This window comes from Lontra canadensis, unplaced genomic scaffold (genome assembly GCF_010015895.1).
Source record: "Lontra canadensis isolate GAN:19392208 unplaced genomic scaffold, GSC_riverotter_1.0 scaffold24, whole genome shotgun sequence".
In the NCBI taxonomy this organism is placed as follows: Eukaryota; Metazoa; Chordata; class Mammalia; order Carnivora; family Mustelidae; genus Lontra; species Lontra canadensis.
In genome coordinates, this window is record NW_022631018.1 from 11,723,701 (window position 1) to 11,749,914 (window position 26,214).

The following is a 26,214-nucleotide window of genomic DNA, read 5'->3' on the forward strand; positions in this document are numbered from 1 at the left end:
CCAAAGTACTGAGAGATAAAACCCCCCAGCCAAACATATTCTATCCAGCAAAGCTATCCTTCCGATACGAAGGAGAGATAAAGGCTTTCCAAAATAAACCATAACTGGGGGAGTTTACCACCACCAGACCGGCCTTGTTGAAAAGAGCTCTTAAAACTGAAATGAAAAAAATGAAAGCACAAAAAATTCTGATTAAGATGATAAACAGACATTCAGAATTAGAGTACTGTAACTCTTTCAGAATAGCGTTACATATTTAAATGTAGCATAAATGTTAAGGGAAAGGGGCATTAAAAATAACTATAACTGGGCACCTGGGTGGCTCAGTTTGTAAAGCAACTGCCTTCAGCTCAGGTCATAATCCTGGAGTATCAGGGTCCAGTCCCACATCGGGCCCTCTGCTCAGCAGGGAGTCAGGTTCTCCCTCTGCCCCTCACCCCTTCTCATGCTCTCTCTCTCAAATAAATAAAATCTTTAAAAAACAAACAAAAACTATAACTGCTACAACTTTAAAAATTCGTAACAATAAAGATAATTTGTGACACCAGGAATATAAAAAGGGAATCTTTTTTTTTAAGATTTTATTTATTTGTTTGTCAGAGAGAGAGAGAAAGAGAGAGAGCATAGGCAGGCAGAGGAAGAGGAAGAAGCAGGCTTCCAGCTGAGCAAGGAGCCCGATGTGGGATTCGATCCAAGGACCCTGGGATCATGACCTGAGCGGAACAGTTAACGACTGAGCCACCCAGGTGTCCCTGAAAGGGGTGTCTTAAAGGATGGAACCCTTTTAGGTGAACGAATGTAAGGTGCTTTCAGCAGAGAAAGGACGAGTTTACCCAGGAGACATTTTATGCTAACGTCATGCTCACCACATGGCAAAAATCAAGAGCAGAGACACAAAACATGAAAACGGGAGAAGGAGGACTTCCCTTACCCATTCAGACAAATGTAACCATCCATTTAAAGATGAGAAGATGAGGAGGGGGGCAAGATGGTGGAGGAGTAGGGGACCCTACTTCAACCAGTCCCCTGACGGTGCTGGATATCTACCAGAGCGCTCTGAACACCCATGAAATCAGCCTGAGATGTAAGATCATACACGTCTGGATCTCTACAGGGGCAAAGGATCGTCAGTCAAGAGGTACAAAAGACGGAGTTGGGATTGCGCAGAAAGATTTTGGAGGATACACAGAAGGGGAAGGGAGCCACGAGAAGCAAGCCATTGGAAAGTAATACCCCAATACGAAAGTGCCATGTGCTTGGGGACCAGCAGTAGATTGGAGACTGGTGGCGTGAGAGGGGAAGGGACTGGTAACAGCACTCAAAAAGAACAAAGAGGCTTAAGGGACAATTGCTGGGACGGAGGGCTGCAGGCACAGATCTATGCCCATGGTTCCAGGAAGGCTGTAGCACCCACCCGCCTGCTCCCCCCTACCCCTCCCACCTGAGAGGACCTGGTGCGAACTTCAGTCAGAGGTCTCTGCGACTGGCAGCCCTGCCGCCACGCCTGAGAGGACCTGGCTTGGACTGGAGCCCACGGTCCCCAGAATAGCAGCCACTGGAGGCGGGCTCACCTGGACCAGTATCACTGTGGTTTTGGTGGCATGGGGGGGGGGGTCAGAGATAAGCGGGGGCCTAGGGCAACCACTGAGAGGGTCGCTGGGGCACAAACTGCCTGTAGGAGGCTGCAGTGTTCAACGGAGCTTGCAGAGAGGGAGTCTGTCTTCGGGAGGACTCAGAAAGGAGAAGACTGAAGCCTCTCTCTGAAGCAGAGGTCGGGGTGCAGACAGTTTACTTTGCTCTGACTCCCTCCATCGAAAAGGGGTGAAAAGCCACCAGAGAACAAAAGCCTCCACAGTACAAAAACCCGATAAACTGGTTTAGAGGGAGCCAAGCCCCTTGATACGGGGTGGGGCAACTCCACCCAAGCAGGATTAACTGAAAAACAATGCAGGCAGGCCCCTCCTCTGGAAGAAAACTCAAAAGAGCAAGAGGACAACAACCACAGGGTCCCCATAAAACTGTCAAATGCCAACACCAGGAGAAAACAGTATATTCAGCTCCTGGTATTGCCTCACAGCCTGTATATTTCTTGGATACAACTTTTATCTCGCTCTCTCTTTTTTTAATTCTTTCTCATGATTCTTTTGTTTTTAAACCTACTTCTTGGTTCAACTAGATGTTTAATACGACATACTCCATAGTAACTTTTTACCTCAAACTTCTACATACATATACTTTTTTCCCTTTTTAAATATATATAGATATAAGCTTCAATGTAGTCCTTTTTCCCCCAACTCAATACTACCTTTATATATATATATACACCAGTTTTAATTTCCCCATATCTCTGTAAAGTTGAGTTCTCAAACAAAGATAAAAGATATACCCAGGAAAAACTGAAATAACTTTCCTCGCCCACATGAACGGATTATAATCACCTTCCCATCACCTCCCCCCACCCATTATTTTTATTTTGGGTTTTCTTTTTCTTTTGTCGGTCTTTTTATCTGTTTGTTTGTTTTTGGTGTTATACTTTATAAATCTTACTCTTGTGGGGCGGGGGGCTCCTGGGTGGCTCAGTGGGTTAAAGCCTCTGCCTTCGGCTCAGGTCATGATCTCAGGGTCCTGGAATAGAGCCCCACATCAGGCTCCCTGCTCAGAGGGGAGCCTGCTTCCCCCTCTTTCTCTGCCTGCCTCTCTGCCTACTTGTGATCTGTCAAATAAATAAATAAAATCTTAAAAAAAAAAATCTTACTCTTGGGGCTCATTTTGGTTGGGATTTTTTTTTTCTTCTTTTTGGCGGTGACTTCCAAATGCTCAGAAACATCCCAGGGTGCACCTTGTGAGGACAGTGGTTGATATTTCCGGTTGTACAACCCCTCAACCACAACTCAACAAAATGACAAGTTGGAGGAATTCCCAACAAAGAAAAGATCCAGAGACAAGGGACTCTCCAGCAGATCTAATAGATATGGATTTAAAGCAAGATGTCAGAAATAGACTTCAAAGTAGCAGTTATGAAGACAAAAGTCAGGCTGGAGAAAACTATTAATGGCAACATAGATTTGTTAAGGGCAGAAGTGAGAGCAGATTTGGCAGAACTTAAAAATGCTATCAATGAGATACAATCTAATCTAGATACACTAACACCCGGGGTAAATGAGGTAGAAGAACAAGTTAGTGATCTTGAAGGCAAACTGACAGAAAGGATCAGGAGGATGCCTGGAACAAACAGCCTAAAATCCATGAAAACAGAATTAGATAAATAAATGATGCCATGAAACGTTCCATGTCAGAATTATTGGGATCCCTGAGGGGGTGGAGAGAGAGAGAGGACTAGAAGATATATTTGATCAAATTATAGCCGAGAACTTCCCCAATCTGGAGAATGACACAAGCAATCATGTCCTAGAGGCAGAGAGGACATCCCCCAAGATCAAGGAGGGTAGGTCAATGCCCAGGTATGTAATAGTAAAACTCACAAATCTTAGCACCAAGGAAACCATTTTAAGGGCAGTTGGGGGAAGAAATTCGTTACATAGAAAGGGAGGAACATCAGAATAACGTCAAACCTATCCACAGAGACATGACATGCCAGAAAGGGCTGGCAAGACATATTTAGGGTATTAAATGAGAAGAACATGCAGCCAAGAATTCTTTATCCAGCAAGGCTGTCATTCAGAATAGATGGAGAAGTAAGAAGCTTCCAGGGCCAGGAGAGACTAAAAGAACATGTGACCACCAAGCTGGTCCTGCAAAAAATATTAAGAGGGGTTCTATAAGAGGAGAAAGACCCCAAGAGTGATTCAGAACAGAGATACACAGAGACAAACCATAGAAACAAGGACTTCATAGGCAACATGATGATAATAAAATCTTAACAATAATCACTCTCAACATGAATGGCCTAAATGCTCCCATAAAACAGCACAGGGTTGCAGACTGGGTAAAAAGACTACTATCTACAAGAGACATATTTGGAACCAAAGATACATCCAGACTGAAAGTGAAGGGGTAGAGAAGCATCTTTCATGTCAACGGGCCTCAAAAGAAAGCTGGGGTAACAATTCTCATATCAGTAAAATTAGATTTTAAGTTAAAGACTGTAGTCAGAAATACAGAAGGACACTAAATCATTCTGAAAGGGTCTATCCACCCTTGGTCTATCCACCAAGAAGATCTAACAATTGTAAATATTTATGCCCCCAATAGGGGAGCAGCCAACTACGTAAGCCAACTGTTAACCAAAATAAAGAGACATATTGATAATAATACAATAACTGTAGGAGACCTTAACGCTCCACTCTCAGCAACAGACAGAGCAACTAAGCAGAAGATCAACAAAGAAACAAGAGCTTTGAATGACACACTGGACCAGATGGACCTCATAGATATATATAGAACATTCCACCCTGAAACAACAGAACATTCATTCGTCTTGAGCACACATGGAACTTGCTCCAGAATAGACCACATACTGGATCACAAATCAGGTCTCAACCGATACCAAAAGACTGAGATGATTCCCTGCATATTTTCAGACCACAATGCTTTGAAACTGGAACTCAAGCACAAGAAAAAGATTGGAAGAGATTCAAACACTTGGAAGGTAAAGACCCTCCTGCTCGAAAATGTTTGGGTCAGGGGTGCCTGAGTGGCTCAGTCGTTAAGCGTCTGCCTTTGGCTCAGGTCATGATCCTGGGGTCCTGGGATGGAGCCCCATACTGGGCTCCCTGCTCAGCGGGAAGCCTGCTTCTCCCTCTCACCCCGCCCTGCTTGTGTTCCCTCTCTTTCAAATAAATAAATAAAATCTTAAAAAAAAAAAAAAAGAATTTTTGGCTCAATCAGGAAATCAAAGAACTTAAGTCAATTCATGGAAATCAGTGAGAACAAAGACACATCAATCCAATACCTATGAGATAAGGCAAAGACTGTCCTACGGGGGTGGGGGGGAATACCTAGCCATCCAAGCCTCACTCAAAACAATAGAAAAATCGCAAATACACAAACTATCTTTACACCTTAAAGATCTAGAGAATTAACAACATATTAAGTCTAACCCACACACAAGAAGGGAAATGATTAAGATTAGAGCAAAGATCAATGAATTAGAAACCACAAATACAGCAGAACACATTAATGAAATTAGAAGCTGCTTCTTTAAAAGAATTAATAAGATCAATAAACCACTGGCCACAAGAGAAAGGACCCAAATAATAAAATGATGAATGAAAGGGGAGGGATCACAACTAACAGCAAAGAAATAAATACAATTATCAGACATTATTATCAACAGCTATATGATAATAAATTAAGCAATATGGAAGAAATGGATGCATTCCTAGAAACCTAGAAACCACCAAGATGGAAACAGGAAGAAACTGACAACCTGAATAGACCCATAACCAGTAACAAGACTGAAGCAGTGATCAAAAACCTCTGAAAAAAACAAGAGTCCAGGGCCTGAAGGATTCCCTGGGGAATTCTATGAAACATTCAAAGAAGAAATAATACCTATTCTCCTCAAGCTGTTTCAAAAAATAGAAACAGAAGGAAAACTTCCAGACTCTGTTTACGAAGCCAACATTACCCTGATCCCCAAACCGGGCAAAGACCCCATCAAAAAGGAGAATTTCAGACCAGTATCCCTGATGAATATGGATGCCAAGATTTTCAACCAAGATCCTAGCTAACAGAATCCAACAATATATTAAAAACATTATCCACCATGAACAGGTGGGATTTATCCCTGGGTTGCAAGGGTGGTTCAACATTCGCAAATCAATGCAGTAGAGCACATAAATAAGAAAAGAGACAAGAACCACATGGTCCTCTCAACTGATGCAGAAAAAGCACCTGACAAAATACAGCATCCTTTCCTGATTAAAACTCTTCAGAGAATAGGGACAGAGGGAACATTCCTCAACTTCATAAAATCTATCCATGAAAAACCCACAGTGAATATCATTCGCAATGGGGAAAAGCTGAGAGCCTTCCCAATGAGATCAGGAATAGGACAAGGATGTCCACTCCCACCACTATTGTTCAATACAGTACCAGAAGTCCTAGCAAAAGCAGTCAGACAGCAAAAAGAAATAAAAGGTATTCAAATTGGCATCTTCACAGATGGCGTGATACTCTATGTGGAAAACTGGAAAGTCTCCATCCCCAAATTACTAGAACTCATACAGCAATTCGGTAATGTGGCAGGATACAAAATCAATGCACAGAAATCAGTTGCTTTCTTATACACGAACAGTGAAACTGTGGAAAGGGAAATTAGAGAATCAATTTCATTTACAATAGCAAGAAAAACCATAAGATACCTGGGAACAAACCTAACCAAAGAGGTAAAGGATCTATAGGAACTACAAAACACTCATGAAAGAAACTGAAGAAGACACAAAAAGATGGAAAAGCATTCCATGCTCATGGGTCCGAAGAATAAACATTGTTTTTGAACATTTGTTTGTTGAATTAACATATCTATATTGCCCAGAGCAATCTATACTTCAATGCCATCCCGATCAAAATACCAATAGCATTTTTCAAAGTGCTGGAATAAACAATCCCAAAATTTGTATGGAACCAGAAAAGACCCCACATTGCTATGGAAATGTTGAGAAAGAAAAACAAAGCTAGGGGTATTACGTTGCCTGATTTCAAGCTATATTACAAAGCTGTGATCACCAAGACAGCATGGTATTGGCACAAAAACAGACACACAGACCAGTGGAAAAGAGTAGAGAGCCCAGATATGGACTCTCAACTCTCTGGTTAACTAATCTTTGACAAAGCAGGAAAAAATATCCAATGGAAAAAAGTCTCTTGAATAAATGGTGTTGGGAAAACTGGACAGCTATCTACAGAAGAATGAAAGTGGACCATTCTCTTACACAATACACAAAGATAAACTCTAAATGGATGAAAGACCTCAATGTGAGACAGGAATCTATCAGAATCCTAGAGGAGAATATAGGCAGTAAGCTCTTTGACATCAGCCACAGCAACTTCTTTCAAGACACACATCTGCAAAGGCAAGGGAAACAAAAGTGAAAATGAGCTTTTGGGACTTCATTCAGATAAAACGCTTCTGCACAGCAAAGGAAACAGTCAACAAAACAAAGAGGCAATCCACAGAATGGGAGAAGATATTTGCAAATGACACTACAGACAAAGGGCTGATACCCAAGATCTATAAATAACTCCTCAAATTCAACACCCAAAAAACAGATAACTGTGTCAAAAAATGGGCAGAAGAGATGAACAGACACTTCTCCAAATAAGACATACAAATGGCTAACAGACACAGAAAATGTGTTTATCATCATTAGCCATCAGGGAGATTCAAATCAAAACTAAATGGAGATAAGACCCTACACCAGTTAGACTGGCAAAAATTGACAAGACACGAAACAACAAATGTTAGAGAAGTCAAGGAGAAAGGGGAGCCCTCTCACACTGTTGGTGGGAATGCAAACTGGTGCAGCCACTTTGGAAAACAGTATGGAGGTTCCTCAAAAAATAAAAAATAGAGCTATCCTATGACCCAGGAATTGTACTACTGGGTATTTATCCCAAAGATACAGATAAAGTGAAAAGAAGGGCCATCTGTACCCCAATGTTAATAGCAGCAATGTCCACAATAGCCTAACTGTGAAAAGAGCCAAGATGGCCTTCAACAGATGAATGGATAAAGACAACGTGGTCCATATACACAATGGAATTACTCAGCCATCAGAAAGGATGAATACACAACTGTTGCATCAACATGGATGGGACTGGAGATTATGCTGAGTGAAATAAGTCAAACAGAGAAAGTCAATTATGGTATGGTTTTACTTATTTGTGGAACATAAGGAAGAACATGGAGGACATTAGGAGAAGGAAGAGAAACACGAAGGGGGAGAAATAAAGTGGGAGATGAACCATAAGAGATGACTATGGACTCTGGGAAACAAAGTTAGGGTTTTAGAAGGGAGAGGGATAGAGGAATGGGTGAGCCTGGTGATGGGTATTAAGGAGGGCACAGATTGCATGGAGCACTGTGCATTATATGCAAACAATGAATCATGGAACAGTACATCAAAAACTGATGATGTACTATATGGTGACTAACATAACATAATTAATCAATCAATAAAGGGGAAGAAGGAGCACATTATCATGGAAAATCGCCAACCGGAAGGTAGAGAGAAACAAAAGTTAAAAGAAACAATGGAGGGGCACCTGGGTGGCTCAGTCAATTAAGTGTCTGCATTTGGCTCAGGTCATGATCTCAGGGTTCTGGGATCAAGCGCCACATTGGGCTCCCCTCTCAGTGGGAAGTCTGCTTCTCCCTCTCCCTCCCCGCTTGTGCTTTCTCTTGCATCTCTATCTCTTTCTTTCTCTCAAATAAATAAATAAAATCTTTAAAAAAAATAAAAGAAACAATAGAGAGACAAAATAACCAGGAGGCATGAGATAAAAATGGCAGTAGTAAGTGCTTAAATATCAATAATCACTCTAAACATAAATGGACTGACGTCACTAATAAAAAGGGCACAGAATGGCTGAATGGATTAAAAACAAAACAAAAACAAGAACAAGGGGCATCTGAGTGGTTGAGATGGTTAAGCACTGGACTCTTGATTTTGGTTCAGGTCATGAGATGGAGCCACAAGCTGGGCATGGTACCTACTCTAGATTCTCTCCTTCTACCCTTCCTCTCCCCTTGCTTGTGCAAATGCACACTCTTTCTCTCTAAAAATAAAAAACAAAAAAACAAGGCCCTAGTATATGCTGCTTAAAGGAGACTCATGAGCTTGGAAGATACACACAGGCTAAAAGTCAAAGGATGGAAGATAATATTTCAAGCATCCAAGCAAGTGAAAACCAAAACAAAGTGGGGATAACCACACTTACATCAGATAAAATAGGCTTCAGGCCAGAAATGGAAATGAGATAAAGATCATTACATAATGATAAAGGGGTCAATACATTAAGAAGATATAATAATTGTAAATATGTACAGTCCTGACACGCAAGCACTGAAATATATTCAGCAAATACTAACAGATCTTAAAGAAGAAGCAGACAGTACAATAATGGTGGTGGCTTCACTATTGCACTAGCAGCAACAGATGAACAATCCAGACACAAAATCTGCAAAGCAATGTTGCAATCAAACCCAACTTTGGAACAAATGGACTTTGAACAGACTTTACAGAACATTCCATCTACCAGAAGCAAAATACACACACTTCACAAGAACACACAGGACATTCCCCAGGACAGATCCTATGATAGGACACAAAACAAATGTTAGAAAATTTAAGAAGAAATTCTACTATCTTTTCTGACCAGGATGGTATGAAATTAGAAATCAAGAGGAAAGTGAGAAGATCTATAAATATGTGGAAATTAAATAATTTTAAACAACCACTGGGTCAAAGAAGAAATAAAAAGAAATAAAAATTTTTCTCAAAACAAATGAAAATGAAAATGCAACACATCAAATGTGTGGAATGGATGGATTAAGCAGCTCTGAGAGAAAGTTTATACCAACAAATGTACATATTAAGAAATTACAAAGATTTCAAATAACCTAACTTATATTTCAAAGACCTTTAGAAAAAGAACAAATTAACCCCAAAGTTAGCAAATGAGAAGAAAAAAGAAGGTTCAGAGCAAAAACAAATGAAAGAGACCAGAAAAACAGAAAAGATCAAAAAAACCTAAGAATTGGTTCTCTGAAAAGATAAACCACACTGACAAAGCTTTATTTATTTACACTAACAAAAAAAGAAGAGGGTGCCTGGGTGGCTCAGTCATTTAAGCGTCTGCCTTCGGCTCGGGTCATGGTCCCAGGGTCCTGGGATCGAGTCCTGCATCAGGCCCCCTGCTCCGTGGGGAGCCTGCTTCTCCCTCTGCTTCTGCTGCTCCCCCTGCTTGTGCACACTGTCTCTCTCTCTCTCTCTGTCAAATAAATAAAATCTTAAAGAAAATTAAAGAAAAAAGAGACTAAAATAAAATTTAAAATGAGACATTACAACTGATACTACCAAAATATATAAGAGCATAACGGACAACTATGAACAATTATAGGCCAGGAAATTACATAACCTAGAAGAGATAGATACACTTTTAGAAACACACAACCCACCAAGACTGAATCAGGAAGAAACAAAGTCTGAACAGACCAATAACGAGTAATGAGATTGAATCAGTAATCAAAAACCTCCCAATACAGAAATCCTTAGGAACTGACAGCTGCACTGGGGAATTCGACCAAACATTTTAAGAAAAATTAACAATCCTCTTCAACCTATTCAAAATAATAAGGAGGAGATAACACTTTCAGACTCATTGAATAAGGCCAGTATTACCTTTATAGCAAAACAAGAAAAGACAACCACAAGAAAACTGTAGACCAATATCCCTGGTGAGTATAGATGCAAACATTCTCATTAATAAAATATTAACATGCTGAATTCAAGAACACATTCATAGGATTATATACCAGGAAAAACAGGATTTATCCCTGGGATGCAAGGATGGTCCAACATATGCAAATCAATAAATGTAATATATCACCCCAATAAAATGAAAGCTAAAAATCACATGATCATCTCAATAGACACAATAAAAGCATCTGAAAAAAATGCAACATCCTTTCATAATAAAAACCCTTTGCAGACTGGATATAAAAGGAACATCGCTCAACAAAATAAATGCCACTTGCAACAAACTGAAAGCTAACCTCACATTTAATGGAGAAAAACTGAAAGCTTTTCCTCTAAAATCAGGAACAGGAGAAGGATGCCCACTCTCTCCACTCCTATCAATATAGTACTGGAAGTCCTAGCTAAAGAAGTCAGGCAAGACAAAGAAATAAAAGACTGTCAAATGAGAAAGAAGTAAATAATATTAGTCCTATTTGTTGATATGATTTTATATACAGGAAATCCCAAAGAGCAAACCAAGATAAGTGTTGGAACTGATCCACAAATTCAGCAAAGTTGCAGGATTCAAAATCAACACATATCACTCTATTGTTTTCCTTTACAGTCATGATGAAACATCTGAAAAAGAAAGAAAACTATCCTGTTCACAGTAGCATCAAAAACAACAAAATACTCAGGAAAAATTTAGCCCAGTAAGGGAAAGATCTGTACAATACAAACTGTAGGATTTTGCTGAAAGAAATTTAAGATGAAACAAACGGAAAACTATTGCACGTTGACAGATCAGAAGAATTAATATCATTAAAACATTTATAATACCCAAAGCCATGTTACAGATTTAACATAATATTCATCAAAACACCCAAGGGATTCTTCACAGAAATAGAAGAAACAATCTTAAAATTTGTTGTGGGATCACAAAAGACCCTGAGAGACAGAGCAGTCCCGACAAGAAGAACAAAGCTAGCGGCATCACACTTCCTAATAACTATACTACAAAGCTACAGTAATAAAAACAACATCTTACTGGTACAAAAACAGACACACAGAGCAGCAGAACACAACAGCCCAGAATGAAATGCTGGCATAGATGGTCAACTAATACTCAACAAGGGAGCCAAAAACACCCAATGGAGAAAAGATAGTCTCTCCAACAAATGGTGCTGGGAAAACTGGAGAAACACATGCAGAACAATGAAAATGGGCTCTTCTCAGGCCACTTACAAAAATCAACTCAAAAGAGATCAAAGACTTAAACATAAGACCTGATAGCAAGACTTCGAGAACACATGTTAGAAGCTCCCAGACATTGGTCTTGGCAATGACATTTTGGATATGATGCCAAAAGCACAAACACCAAAAGCTAAAATCAACAAATGGGACTACATGAAACTCAAAGCTCCCTTCTGTAAGGCAAAAGAAACAACTAGCAAAATGAAAAGGCAACCTACAGAATGGGAGAAAACTTTTGTAAGCGATATATCGGATAAGGAGCTAATAATATTCAAAATATACGAGGAACTTGTACAACTTAATGACAAAAAACAATCCAATTTAAAAATGGGCAGAAGAACTAAATTGATGCTTTTCCGAAGAGTACTTCAAAATGGCCAACAGGCACATGAAAATATGCTTACCATCACCCATCATCAGGGAAATGCAAATCAAAACCACAATGTCATGATGCTCACACTGTCAGAATGGCTATCAAGAAGACAACAAGAGACAGTAGGTGCTGACGGAGATGGACTGAAAAGGGAATACAGTTGGGGGAAATGTAAACTGGTCCAAGCACAAGTAAAAACATTACTTTAATTTTTATTTTAATTTTTTCCTCAAAAAAAATTAAAAATCCACCTGGCAGACCATCCAGCAATTCCACGCCTGGTTATAGACTCAAAGGAAATGAAAGTGGGATTTCGAAGAGATACGTGCACTCTCATGTTAACTGAAGCATTATTCACAATAACCAAGATATGGTAACAACCTAAAGTCTCATCAATGGATGAATGGTTAAAAAAGATGGGGTATAAGTACACAATGGAATGTTATTCAGCCCCGAGCAAGGAGAGTCTCCTGCCATTTGTGACAATAAGGATGGTGGATGCTCAGTCAGTCAGAGAAAGACAAGAACTGCAGGACATCACTTACATGTGAGATCTAAAAAAGTCAAACCTATTACATCTGTATCTTTGGGGTAAATACCCAGTAGTGCAATTGCAGGGTCATAGGGTAGCTCTATTTTTAATTTCTTAAGGAATCTCCACACTGTTTTCCAAGGTGGCTGCACCAACTTGCATTCCCACCAACAGCGTAAGAGGAATGTTCCCCTTTCCTCACATCCTCTCCAAGAGACTATGCTGAGTGAAAGAAGTCAAGCAGAGAAAGTCAATTATCATGTGGTTTCACTTACTTGTGGAGCATAAGGAGTAACATGGAGGACATTAGGAGAAGGAAAGGAAAAGTGAATTGGGGGAAGTTAGAGGGGGAGACAAACCATGAGAGACTGTGGACTCTTGAGAAACAAACTAAGGGTTTTGGAGGGGAGGGTAGTGGGTGGATGGCTGAGCCTGGTGGTGGGTACAAAGGAGGGCATGTACTGCATGGAGCACTGGGTATGGTGCATAAACAACGAATCCTGGAATACAGAAAAAATAAAATTAAATTTAAAAAAATAGAAAAGTCAAACTTGTGAAAAACAGAGAGTAACACTGTGGTTACCAGGGGATGGGGCAGGAGGGGGCACATGAGACTGATGTGGTTTAAGGGTACCAACTCGCAACAAGTAGTAAATAAGTCACAGAGACCTAATGCACAGTGTCATAAACACAGATTACAATGCTGTACTGTAATTATGTACACGCCAGAAGTACCAAACGTCACTACAACAATCTTACTACAGTATATAAATGTACTGAATTAACAAGGTGTACATAGTAATTTATACAATGATATATGGTAAATATATTGCATTAAAAAGTCAAAACTAACAACTTTCAACACAAAGAAGTAGTAATCCACATGCAGAGATCTTAGCAACTTATTGAAAAATACAATCAGTCTGTTTTATTGGTGTCTGCAGTTTTTTTCTCCACAGGGCCTATAAAAGCGTTAACAGCAAAACTTTGTTGTTGTAAAACTTACTTCTTTCACTCTTAAGAGTTACAAGTTTTTTGATTATTTATTCATACATTCCTTCATTCACAAAAGGAGTAAGTAAAATAAATCATACGTTTTGTCCTTTGCTCTGGAGAAAATAAAGGAGGAAAGAGGGAGAGTAAGTGCTGGAGGTAAAGCAAGACTACGTTTTAAACAGAGCGGTCAGGAAAGCCTCATTTCAAGGTAACACTCAAATAAAGACCTGAAGGAAGTAAGGGAAGGAGTCATGGAACACCAAAGGAAGAAAATTTAAGGCAGGGCAACAGCTAACGCAAAGACCCTGAGGTGGGGACATGCCTGATTTGTGGAAAGAACAGCCCAGGGAGGCTAGAAACAGAAGGAACAGTGGGGGAGGTGGGGGCAAGGTAAGGCAGGGAAAGCAGCTAGAAAGCGGTTACAAGAAGGTGGGTGATGGTGGCGGTGATGTGAACGGGTGACGGCCCCAGAGTGGGGACTGGACTCTGGATCTTCTCTGGCACCAGAGCTGCCCGGGTTTGCTGACAGGTGAGATGGGACGTGTGACAGACGGAGAGGGCTTAAAGATGCCTGGAAGGTTGTAGTTCTGAACACCTAAGAGCCTGAACTGCTGTGGGGGACCCCGACATGCACAGGCCAAAAAGTTCAGGAGAACCCAGGAAGAGAGACAGAATAACTGGTTTATGAAGAAAAAGAAAACCAGGAGATTCAAGTGTCCCAGAAGACAAAAGAAGAAAGAGCTGTTGCGGGGGGCAGGGGGGGGATCCTCAACTGGGTCAGATGCTGACAGGTGAGAAGCCACAGCCTGGGAAGCAGGACGGCTGGGCAGCACTCACTGAGATGGGACTCAAGATCCATCCTCCTGAATCTCAAGTGGGATCAGTTGGCATCTGCCTGTCCTAAGACTGTTACCTTCACTCACACAGTCGCAGACAGAATGCAGGTCAATAGGGCTGGGGTTCTGGCAAGGGAGTGTGACAGACAGAAGTCAGAGCAAGAATGTGAGTATACAAGTAAGGGTCTGATTACAACTGACCACGTAAGGATGGAGGGCACAGGGTGAGGGGGACAGAGCTCCAGGTACCAGTGGGACAGAAGGAATGCAGGAGTCACCCGAGGGAGTGAACTAGCCTACTACGAACAGGAGATAATGCAGAGTCTGCTTGAAGTTGAGATTAGGGGCGCCTGGGTGGCTCAGTTGGTTAAGCATCTACCTTCGGCTCAGGTCATGATCCCAGGATCTGGGATCAAACCCCACATTGGGCTCTCTGCTTAGCAGGGAGCCTGCTTCTCCTTCTGCCTGCTGTTACCCCTGCTTGTGTGCGTGCTCTCTCTCTGACACCTAAATAAAACCCTAAAAAGAAAAGAAGACTTAAGAAAAAAGAAATTGAGATTAATAAAGAATTCTGGATACTGTAGTCTCAAGACAGGAGCGGGTAAGGTAGAGCAGAGGACAAGATCCTTGGACGTGTAAGAATCAAGAGACCAAGAGAAGTCAGAACAGTAAGAGGTTTGCCCAGTGCATTTTACAGTCACCAAGTATCACGCCAGGAGTGATGCAGCAGAAGATAGTTTGCCAGGAAGTCACAATTTCAAGGCTGAGGAAATAGGACAGCGATCCCCAGGGCTACACTGGGATGGGAAGGGCTCCTTTCCCAGGAGCAGCCCCATCTCCTTCTCCCCAGACGAGTTCATGTGCTCACATATGTACCTGTGGGGAAATGAACGCTATGCCGGGTCGTACTATTAAGGTCATGAGTCTACATAAACAGTATTATTCTGTTTTCCGCATGAGTCTTCAACTGGATTTTTTTTCAAAGATTTTATTTATTTATTTGACAGAGAGAGAGAGAGAGAGATCACAAGTAGGCAGAGAGGCAGGCAGAGAGAGAGGGGAAAGCAGGCTCCCTACTGAGCAGAAAGCCCGACGTGGGGCTCGATCCCAGGACCCTGGGATCAAGACCTGAGCCGAAGGCAGAGGCTTAACCCACTGAGCCACCCAGGTGCCCCTTCAACTGGATTTTTTTCCAGAAATTTCTTTTCAAGATAAAATGGCCCCTCATAATCAACAGTTCTTCAAACTGAGTCCAACTCCAAAAGAAAAGGTACCATCATTAACATATATTTACCTTGAAGTTTTCTACTCAGCTCAAGTTTTTCCTGTTCAAGGCGTTTGATCCTCCTCTCGTACGCCTCAGTCGCCAGATTGTTGTCGAGAGTCCTCTGGACACTGACGTCAAGGTCCAGGGATGCGGGACCGCCTGTGACCCGTAAACAGCTCCGATCGGAGAGAACGCTGAAGAAACATAAAAACATGAGTTCACGCAGAAAAGAACGTCTCAAGAAACAGAGCCTTCTGCAGCTGTCTAGTTAAAACACGGATTGCGGTATCTAGCTACAGTTAACTGTGTAGGGTGACAGGAGAACACATTGTGTACAAATCTCAACACAGACCATTTTTTAGAAGTATTTTTTAAAATTAATAAATAGTCCAAATTATCTTGCATTTCAATAACCACACATTATAAAACGATGTTTACTGAACACAAGGTGACCACGTAAGTGAAACAGTAGTCAAAAGCACACACCATGGTCCTCTTCATTAGAATTTGGATTCAAAAGTGAAATGCTTCCTTTAATTCAATATAATTTAATGAAAAATACTTGAAGTGTTGAACATTTAGTAGGGAGCAAAATCGCCACTTGCTTCTGTTCTCATGATGGAGACACAAACATATGATATAAGTAGAATACTAAGGGCATTAAGCAGTGCTGAATACTAAGGACAAAATAAGGAAAAGGTGGGGGGGAGTATTGAGGGGGAAGAAGTAGAAATCTAGATAAAGTGACCAGGAGGTTATTACTCAGGGCGGAACTCCCAATAAAGTCCAGAGGGAGTAACGGGGGGTGGGGGACACGGGGGGGCGGGGGACACGGGACATTCCAAGCAGATGGAACACAAGTGCAAGAATCTGAAGCAGGAACAGGTCTGGCATGGTCCCAGGCCAGAAAAGAGCCATGTGTGACTGGAGCAAAATCAGCAAGGTTAAAAGTCATAGGAAAGAGAAAGTGAGCCAGTCATGCAGGGTCTTGTAAGAATGTTGGTTTTGATTAAGATATGAGCTACTGGAGTTGGGAGACTGTGGGGATGGGTCCTAAACAGTAAGAGGTTTGCTGAGTGCATTTTACAATCACCAAGTATCATGCTAGGAGTGATGGTGCAGAAGACAATTTGCCAGGAAGTCACAATTTCAAGGCTGAGGAATATAAGGGAATGACACGTTCCCTTATAGACTTATCTTCTAGCAGGACCAGTCAGACAGGTTCAGAGAAATCTAAGAGATGAGATTATGAACATTTGAGGTAGGTGGTTGGGTGGGTTTTAAGTAGGAGAGAGCAGAAGGGTCTCACATTCAGGCATCACCAGCAAATATCTGCACCACAGTATCAGTGGAAAGGGTCCCAAGATGAAGCTGTGGGGCCCAGAGAGATGAGATCAGAAGGCCTCAGCTGTAGAGACAGAGAAGGACTGGCCAAAAAGGTGAGAAGTCCGGAAAGCGGCCTGGAAGGTAAGAGAAGGCAGTGCTGATAGGAAGGAGCTATGATGCCCAGCCTGAGAGGAGACACACAAGCCAGGACTGACTGGGAGCCCCTACTGTGCATCTGCACAGGCGAGTGCTTGGGGCCAGAGGCGGGCAGGCAGGACCATGCAGAGCAGTATGTGAAAGCTGCCTGCCTCGACCTCTCTGTGCAAGGTTAAGTGAGCTCATCAAGGGAGAGCAGAAGAGCGGGCACAGGTACAAGAAGGGTCCTAGAGGTTGGTAATCATGACCACGGAAGGTGAGACCAGTGAGAATGGTCAGGTGCTTTTCTCTGGACACTGAACTGCATGGGTCTGAGCAGAAACTTGAACTGTAATGATGATGTCAACTGAGCAGAACCATGCAGGAGACCAGGAGGCAGTAGAGGACCCGAGGGAGGGCACACAAGGATTGATGACAATCATACTCTGCTTACACCAGGGAAGGAGGACGGGGAAGCGGTCCGTGAAAACAGGGCTAAGGTGGCTGGTGCTGGCACTTGGCACCCGGAGTGTATTTGTTAATGCAAAAGACTCTTCGATTCCTGCCCCAGTGCCAACAAGAACACTGTGAGCTCCATTTCTCCTCCAAAATGACCGAAGATTCTCCTATGTTCTACTCGTTACAGAACATCTAACTTTGTCAAGCAGTAGCTTCGGCCTCTATTTAAAAACTGTTTTGACTTACAAGGCTTTCTTAGATATTTCTTAAATTTATCTTAATTTGCTTTAAGTTGTCCAAATTATGTTAACTTTTCCAACTTACCAGCTACTAGTATATGTGAAACCAACAAATGGCAGGTGGTGGCCAGAAAATGCAGTATGTGTGGGTGGGGGCATCGTTTCCTGAAGGAGGAAAACACATCTGGTAAGAAATAAATAACCGTGATCTGTAGGTTGGCCTATAATATTAAGGAACAATAAGAAATACGTGGCTGTTCGATTTAGAAACACAGATTAAGTCTGGTCCAGATGTGCAGTGATCTAGAATCCAGACATGAGCACTGCCACTGTAATATTCTAATAAAATTAAACTCCAGATGGAAAGTCTGACATTGAGAGTGATTATTCATGTATGCATACGTGCAGATCTGCCTCATCGCTAAAAATTATTTGTAACCCCAAATCAATATTCACAGTGCTTCTGCAATCACTAGCAGACACATGCAGAACAAAAACATTTTTTTGAGCTGCCTGATGCCTAAGTTTCCAGCTGGGACTGAACAAGGAGACGCTCTGCCTTCTTGTTTCAGCTCTGATATGACAAAAAGTACTCCTTCCAAGGTCTACATGTGCCACGTCTTTCAGATTTTTCTGCTTTTTATGGGTGACTGTGTTGTTTAAAATGTCCTCCACGCATAGCGCAGAATGGCCATCTAGATGGTTTCTAAGCAAGACAGCTGCGATGTGCCAGACAAATACGTATGTGTGTTAGAGAAGCTTTGCTCAGGCCCAAGTTACACTGCTGTTGGCTGTGAACTTGCTGTGAATTAATCAACAATATATGTATTCAATAAGGTTTCTTTAAAGAGAAACATACATAAAACAAGGTTACGTACTGACTGGTTGAATGAAATGACCAGAGGCTCAAAAGAACCTACCCCTGTATTTCCCCCTAGGAATAATGGTTCAATATTCACAACTACAGCACACACAGGAACTTTACAGAACATGTAACTACCATAATCAGAATCGACTGTACTATGTATTTAATTTGGAAAGATGCAAATTTCTGTTTACAGTAAATATAATTCTTATAATAAAAAACTGATGAGGAAGTCCATTTAATTTTTTTTTTTTGGAGGTCCAGAGAAAGAAGCAGAAGAAATCTTTACCTGCCTTGCACGTGCCACTTACTGAACAGTGAACAGTGATAGAAAATCAATATACAAATTTTTAGTGCAGAATTAAAACCATAAGAAATAAAATAATGGAAAAAAAATAAAGCTCAAATTAAGAAGGCTAAAAGGGCAACATCTATAAAATTTTATGTTCTTATTGTCCTAAATTGTAACAATGTAACCTAAAGGTGTAGAGCAGAGGTTGACGACCTATGTCAGCCCACAAGCTAAAAGTGGTCCAGTGTTTGGCGACTCTGCTAGTCTGCCACCAGCCCCAAGGAGCCTACAACCTCAGGATAGCAAGGCTATAGAATTTTCCCCACTTCCCTTCCTACCGATTTACTACTTTTAGTGGCAACACCACTGGGCATGGGAGCTCTCCAAATCAAGTCAGCCTCCTGCCAGCAGCTCGACAGCCCCAACCAGGCTGAAGGAATGGGGTGGGACAGTTTTTGACCAAAGTTCAGTTTCTCATGAATAAATGCTTCTCAATTTATTTCCCTTGGGTTGAGTTGTCAAGCCCCAAAATGGTTGTTTTTGACAATTTGTCCAGTATCATGGAGCTTTTTAAGGAGAGATTTGCCAAACTCTCACTCTGCCATCATGAAATCCACTTTTCTAAGAATCTAATTTCTCCTCTTCCTAGGAAACTTCATGGCATAACTGATCTAATTGGTAAATACGTGAAGTTTAATTTTGCTCCTTGTCATAAACAAACATGTTCACCTCAGTGAACTCTCTCAATTTCTCAATGTATGAGAAAATAAATACTAGAAGCCACGATAACTGTCTAGTAATTGATAAGGAGGTCCATAAAATTGCTTCATAACCACATTAAAAAGAGCTTCCTTGCAATGTCATACTTACAGAATTCTTTAAACAATCATCATCCACATCAAAATTCGATGTATCTGTTGGGCTACTAACTTCTGGAATATAAGGTGCTTCACAGTTTCGAATATTATCCCAATCAATTCCATTGAAAAAAGGGTGTTTCTTAAAGTCTTCTATTCCATTTTGACCAAGTCGGTGCTCTCTGCTGCAAATGAGTCTTCGAATAAGATCCTTAGCATTTTCAGACACATCGGTCACTTGAGCTGGAAACTGAAACCTCTCCTAGACACAGAATAATAGGAACAAAACATAAATCAGATTAACATTTATTTTCTTAAAAATGCATTTTCTTTTAAAAGTGTCTAATAAGTGGGGGCGCCTGGGTGGCTCAGTGGGTTAAAGCCTCTACTTCGGCTCAGGTCATGATCCCAGGATCCTGGGATCGAGCCTCACATCGGGCTCTCTGCTTAGCAGGGATCCTGCTTCCCCCCCTCTCTCTCTGCCTCTCTGCCTGCTTGTGATCTCTAATAAGTAAATAAAATCTTTTAAAAATGTCTAATAAGTGTACACTGGCACAAAGTACTCATACTACAAAAGAAAAGAACATTTTTCTAAATGAACCTTTAATTTTATATGTGACTTAGTCACTCACACATGCACCGTAGAAAGAATAAACTGAATGCTAAAATACCTTAAACTGCTATCAGAATGAAGAGAACTTATGAAAAGAAGACTGACTCAGAATTTCAGTAGAGTATATAGGACTCATGATGTTCATATATGCCACAAACCAAGCATTAAGTAACAACAGTAAACACCTGTGAAGAACGGACCATGCACTTGACACTCACGGAAACTCTTTGTTCACTTAATGCCTATTATCCTCACAGCAATCCTTGAAGGCAGGTGCCACTATTATCCTGGTTTTACAGAAGAGACCCAAAGCCCCAGGGAGTTCAAGCCAGTCACTCCTAGTCACACGACTAGTAAACCGAAGAGCTTTTGGAAGAGCGGCCTGACTCCAGAATCCGGCTCGGAGCCCCCACCTCTCACTGATTTCTCTCTGAAATGATTTACATGCTCTTTACAACGCGGTAGCTAGCTGTCCCCTGTCTTCCGACTCTCCATGACTATTTGGCAGATTATCCTTGCAGGCAGAAGAGCACCGGCTGCACAGAAGAGCATTAAGGGACTGATACATACAAGAAGCAACTGATCATAATTGTCTCACCCCCTTTTATGGGACGTTCCTATTCCAGGTGTTGCAACAGCTCACAGTCTTCTGAAATTGATCAATCAGAACCCTCCTCTCTTTATTACAATTTATTTCTATTTCATTGGGAACTAAATGGATTAAGGCTCCATTACTTTGCTCCTGTGGTGAATCTGGATTCTTTTCACTGCACTGATCCTAAAGAAGACCGGAACAGGTATCCTCACACATATATCTTGGTTCAACTGAGTACTTCCTTAGGGCAGATTCCTAAACCTGAAGTTGCTCAATCCAAAGTTCTAACCCTTTTCAAGTCTCTAGATGCTTATTTACAGATTTGTTGACAGAAAGGTTACATCAGTTCCTATTGACAATGTCCAACAATACCCATCTTACTGGGTTATTCACAGTACAGAGTAGAATTTTTCTTTTCATCTTTGCCAGGGGGAAAAAGGATATCTCAGTTTTATTTTGATTTGCATTTAATTTATGATGGCTAAGGATGAGAATTTTTTAAATGCATTCTAGTCATGAGTACTTATAGTAGTAAGGATATAAATTATCTGCTTACCCACTTCATTATTCTACGGAAGAGACCAATTTCCTATTTACTAGCATTTCTAATAAAATACAGGAGAAGGTAAGAACTAATAATTTTATGTATAGTTAATGGATTTTGATTATTCACATTTGTCAAGTCCCCTATTAGCATAGAAATTAGAATGTTCTTGTTTTTAAAAAAATATTTTTTAACTATCACATCACTTCAAATTTATTGTATCATTTACCACATTGAATTGAAAAAATAGTAAAATATACTAACTTTATGATTCATGATTTTTCCATATGTCTCCACCAGAGATTCTGCATAAAACGGTGTTTCTCCATAAAGCATTTCGTACATACAGACCCCCAGAGACCACCAGTCACATTCAGGTCCATATCTCCCTTTCCCATCTTCCATGGCTTGAAGGATTTCAGGAGAGATATAATCTGGAGTTCCAACAGCCACTGAGGACTGGACCTGAGGAAGTTCACACATTTTTAGTAATCTACTATATTAGAAACAATAATTAATTAAAAAATATTTACACTTACTCACATACACAAGACATCATTTCAAAACTACAACTTTGTCATTACCTGAATTTAGCCTCCTTGTACGTATAAGTTCAATTGTATATAATCTCCACACTAACAGTCCTCCAGATTTCACAATACTATAGAATCTTTATTATTGATGGTACTTCATTGGCTACATTTAGGGTAACAATAGGATTTGAACATCACAGCCATTAAAAACAAACTGGGTATTTAGTACAGAACATTCTTATTATTGATATTATCTAACCAACACATTCCTATAAATAATGGAACTAGGAAAACTCTACATTTGTCAAAAGGAAAATATAGCCTGAAAAAAACAGGCCAATACTTATCAGCAACCCAGAAATTATTTTAAAACACCTTAACTGAAACCTAAGGAAATAATTATTAACAATGTACTGCAAACTACCTATTAATTTAAAAAATTACAAAGGGGTTTGAAACATATTCTTCAAAAAATAAAGTCCCAGTAGAGAAAAACAGTTGTGCATGTAATTATGGGAAGTTAGATGTAAATGAGAAAATAATCAATATAAATGATCTTGGGCATGCATCTTGCAAGGTACTCTGAAATAAAATTGTTTCTTTGTATGTTTTAAAGAAGTGTATCAAAAAAGAATATTCTCAAGGTAGAATAATGGTTAATATTCTGGATTTTCTAGAAAAAATTATCATTCTTAAGTAATCCTTAGAATAGACTTCCTCTTTGGTAATACTGAGATAAGGTAACTTGAAAACTCCTGCACTGCAAACTCTTAAAAATACTAGATAAAATACAACAACCATTTTTTTAATAAATATATAAATGAGCCCTTAGAGAAAAAAGAAATTCTTAGGGGCTGGTTATCAAGAAGTGTTTGAGAACCAGAGCAATAAGCGTTATAGCAGGACTGGGGCTGGGGAATGTTGGTTTTCATTTTCTAGATACTTGGATTTTAATATATCCATGAGGACGAGAGGACAGTCCTCATGGATATATTTTGAAGCAAGAGGCCACCCCCTATAATAATAGCCTTTACTCTAGAGGGTAAGTAAAAAGGTGAATTGTGAAAATCTGCCACTCAGAGAAAGAGACTTTGTCCGTATTGTCTGTGGCTGAAACGTGAAGAAAAATTGCTCCTCCCAAAATTCATCACTTTCAGCCACGTAGTCCCAGCAGTGGGTATTCTAAATCATAGTGCTTCTGGGATCCAGAAGTCCTCAAGCCAAGGAACTGGCAAAAATAATGGCACCTGGTAAGGTGCACCCCCAAAACTTGGCATAACAAATTCAATACTAATACTATTCAAAATTCACTACTTCACAGGACACATGATCAAACCTCGCTGCATATAATTCTCACACATAAAAGCCCACTGAAGATGAGCTCACGGTCCAAAAATACAAACTAAATGAGGAAACAGTCCATTACCCCCCCCAAAAAATCAGAAATCAAAGCAATATAATTAGACCCCGACAATTATCAATTCTACATGAAGCTACATGAAGTATGTTTTAAAATGATTAAAAATTTAAAATATAAAAATCATAGGAGAAATGAAAAAAAATGAAATGAAGTTCCAGAAATAGGAAAAAAAAAACCCACAAAACCAAAAAGCTAGTCTTGAAATTAAAAAAATAAAAAGTGAACAGGTAAAAGATATGAAAAAATAAAACCAGATCCATTTCTATCCACACTGCAGTTAAACTGCAGAGTACCAAAGGCAAAGACATCTTCAAAACAGTAAAGAATATAGAGAGATTGCCTACCAAGGAATGACAAGCAGACTACAGCTGAATTATTGGTATTGACATAGCAGTGAGAAGAAAATGGAATTGAATCTTCAAAGTGACAAGACAAAATAACTGTCACCTAATTATGATACATGAATGGGGGTAAAATACAGGTATTTTCACACAAAGAGTAAGTGAATTTCCATGTACACACTCTTCCAGATAAACATAAGGACACACTTCAGGAAACAAGAAGTTTAACTAATATGGAAGAATGTGGTAGTAGAAGCAATTGTGAGCAAAGGTATTACTAAACTTTAACATACATACAGTCATTAATTGGATAAAATAGTGACAAAGAGGAAGGGGATGAAGAGGAGTAGGAAAAAGAGGAGAAACAGGTTGTCAGAGGAGGAGGAAACAACTATTTAAAGGTTGAAAATCAGGTGGAACTAAAATACCAGAAAACAGTAATGTGTTACCGAGGGAACAATTAGGATCCAAGTGGTTGAAGTTTCTTGTTCTCTCATCTTTATCTTTTACTTACTTTTTAATCATTATTTTCAATTGTGGTAAAATACCTGTAGCATGAAATTTACCATTTTAACCATTTCCAAGCATGCACTCCATTGGCATGAAGCATATTCACGCTGTGGTGCAGCAGTCACCACTATCCTTCTCCAGAACACTTTTCATCTTGCAAAACTGAAACTTGGCATCCATTAAGCACTAACTGCCCCCTGCTCACCTTCCGCCCCCTCCTGGGCCCTGACAACCACCACTGTACTTTCTATCTCTAAGTCTGACTACCCTAGGTGCCTCATAGCCATGAAATAATACAGTATTTGACATTTTGTGTCTGGCTTAAATCACTTAACATTTTAAGGCTTATCCATGTTGTATCATGTGTTAAAATTTCCTTCTTTTTAAGCCTGAATAATTTTCCATTGTACTTAAATACCACATTTCCTTTATCCACCCATCTGCTGATAGATACCTTGGTTACTTAAATCTCTTGGACATTGTGGATACTATGAATGTGGTATACAAATACCTCTTTGAGTCCCTGATTTCAATTCTCTGAAGTATATATCCCTAAGTAGAAGTGCTGGGTCATACAATAATTCTATTTTTTAATTTTCTGAAGAACTGCCATACTGTTTTTCAGAGTGGCTAGAGCGTTTTACACTTTACTACCAACAGAGTACAGATGCTCCAATTTTTTCATACCTTCACCAACACTTCTTATTTTGTTTTATTGTGGGATTTTAAATTTTTTAACATTTAAATTAATTAATTTAAAAAAGAAATTAAGCCACTTAATGAGTGTGAGGTAGTATCTTTGATTTGCATTTTCCTAATGACTAGGGATGTTGAGCTTGTTGGCCATTTGCATATCTTCTTTGGAGAACTGTCTATTCAAGTACTTTGCTCATTTTGAATTGAGTTGTTACTGAGTTGTAGAAGTTCTTCACATATTCTGGATAATTAGCGCCTAATCAGACATGTGATTTGCAACCAATTTCTCCTATTACATTAGATGCCTTTTCACTAAGATGACTGTGTCCTCCAGTGGACAGAAATTTTTAAAGGTGGTGTAGTCCTATTTATCTATTTTTCCTTTTGTTGTCTATTGTTTGGTGTCATATCCAAGAAATCAATGTCAAATCCAGTGTTATAAAGCTATCCCCTATATATTCTTCTAAGAGTTTTAGAGTTTTAGCTCTTATATTCAGGTCTTTGATTCATTTTTAGTTGATTTTTGCATATAGTATAAAATAAACTGAGTTTCTTGTTTGGCTTTGAAATATGGTAAGAAACTGACTCTAGACTTCAGGTAAACCTTAAATGTTAAAAATGTAAAGATAAACATTAAAATATTTGAAATAGAATGTGTAGTTTCCAAAAAAGTAAATAAAAAGAGAAATTAAACTACACTTGACCAAGTCAACAGCAGGCAGAAAAGGGGGAAATAAAGCATGCATGCAAACAAATAAGCAAAATCTACAGTAAATAGCATAAGATCAACACTAAGAATAAATACAAATATACTGATCATCATGAAATTTATAAATGGACTAAATTTACCTATTAAAAGACAGCACTATAAAAATTGAATGACAAATAGAGACATACCATGAGAGACTGTGGACTCTGAGAAACAAACTGAGGGTTTTGGGGCGGGGGGGTTGAGTGAGCCTGGTGGTGGGTATTAAGGAGGGCATGTATTGCATGGAATACTGGGTGTGGTGAACAATGAATTTTGGAACACTGAAAAAAATTAAAGAAAATTAAAGAAAAAGCCAAAATGAACAAATATTTTTCAAAATTAGCAAAGGTTTAAAA

The 26,214-nt window shown here is 39.9% G+C and overlaps 1 protein-coding gene across 21 annotated transcripts in view; it reads right to left on the reverse strand.

Moving 5' to 3' along the window:
• Nucleotides 1–26,214, reverse strand: part of CDC42BPA (CDC42 binding protein kinase alpha) — a 324,447-nt gene that overhangs the window by 142,256 nt on the left and 155,977 nt on the right. For all 21 annotated transcript variants that reach the window (XM_032862852.1, XM_032862845.1, XM_032862842.1 and 18 more), the window contains exons 7-10: nucleotides 21,872–22,072; nucleotides 19,869–20,117; nucleotides 17,927–18,006; nucleotides 15,710–15,876 (exon numbers count right to left, since the gene is read on the reverse strand). In XM_032862852.1, coding sequence (XP_032718743.1) covers nucleotides 15,710–15,876; nucleotides 17,927–18,006; nucleotides 19,869–20,117; nucleotides 21,872–22,072 — 697 coding nt within the window. The remainder of the gene's footprint in view (nucleotides 1–15,709; nucleotides 15,877–17,926; nucleotides 18,007–19,868; nucleotides 20,118–21,871; nucleotides 22,073–26,214) is intronic.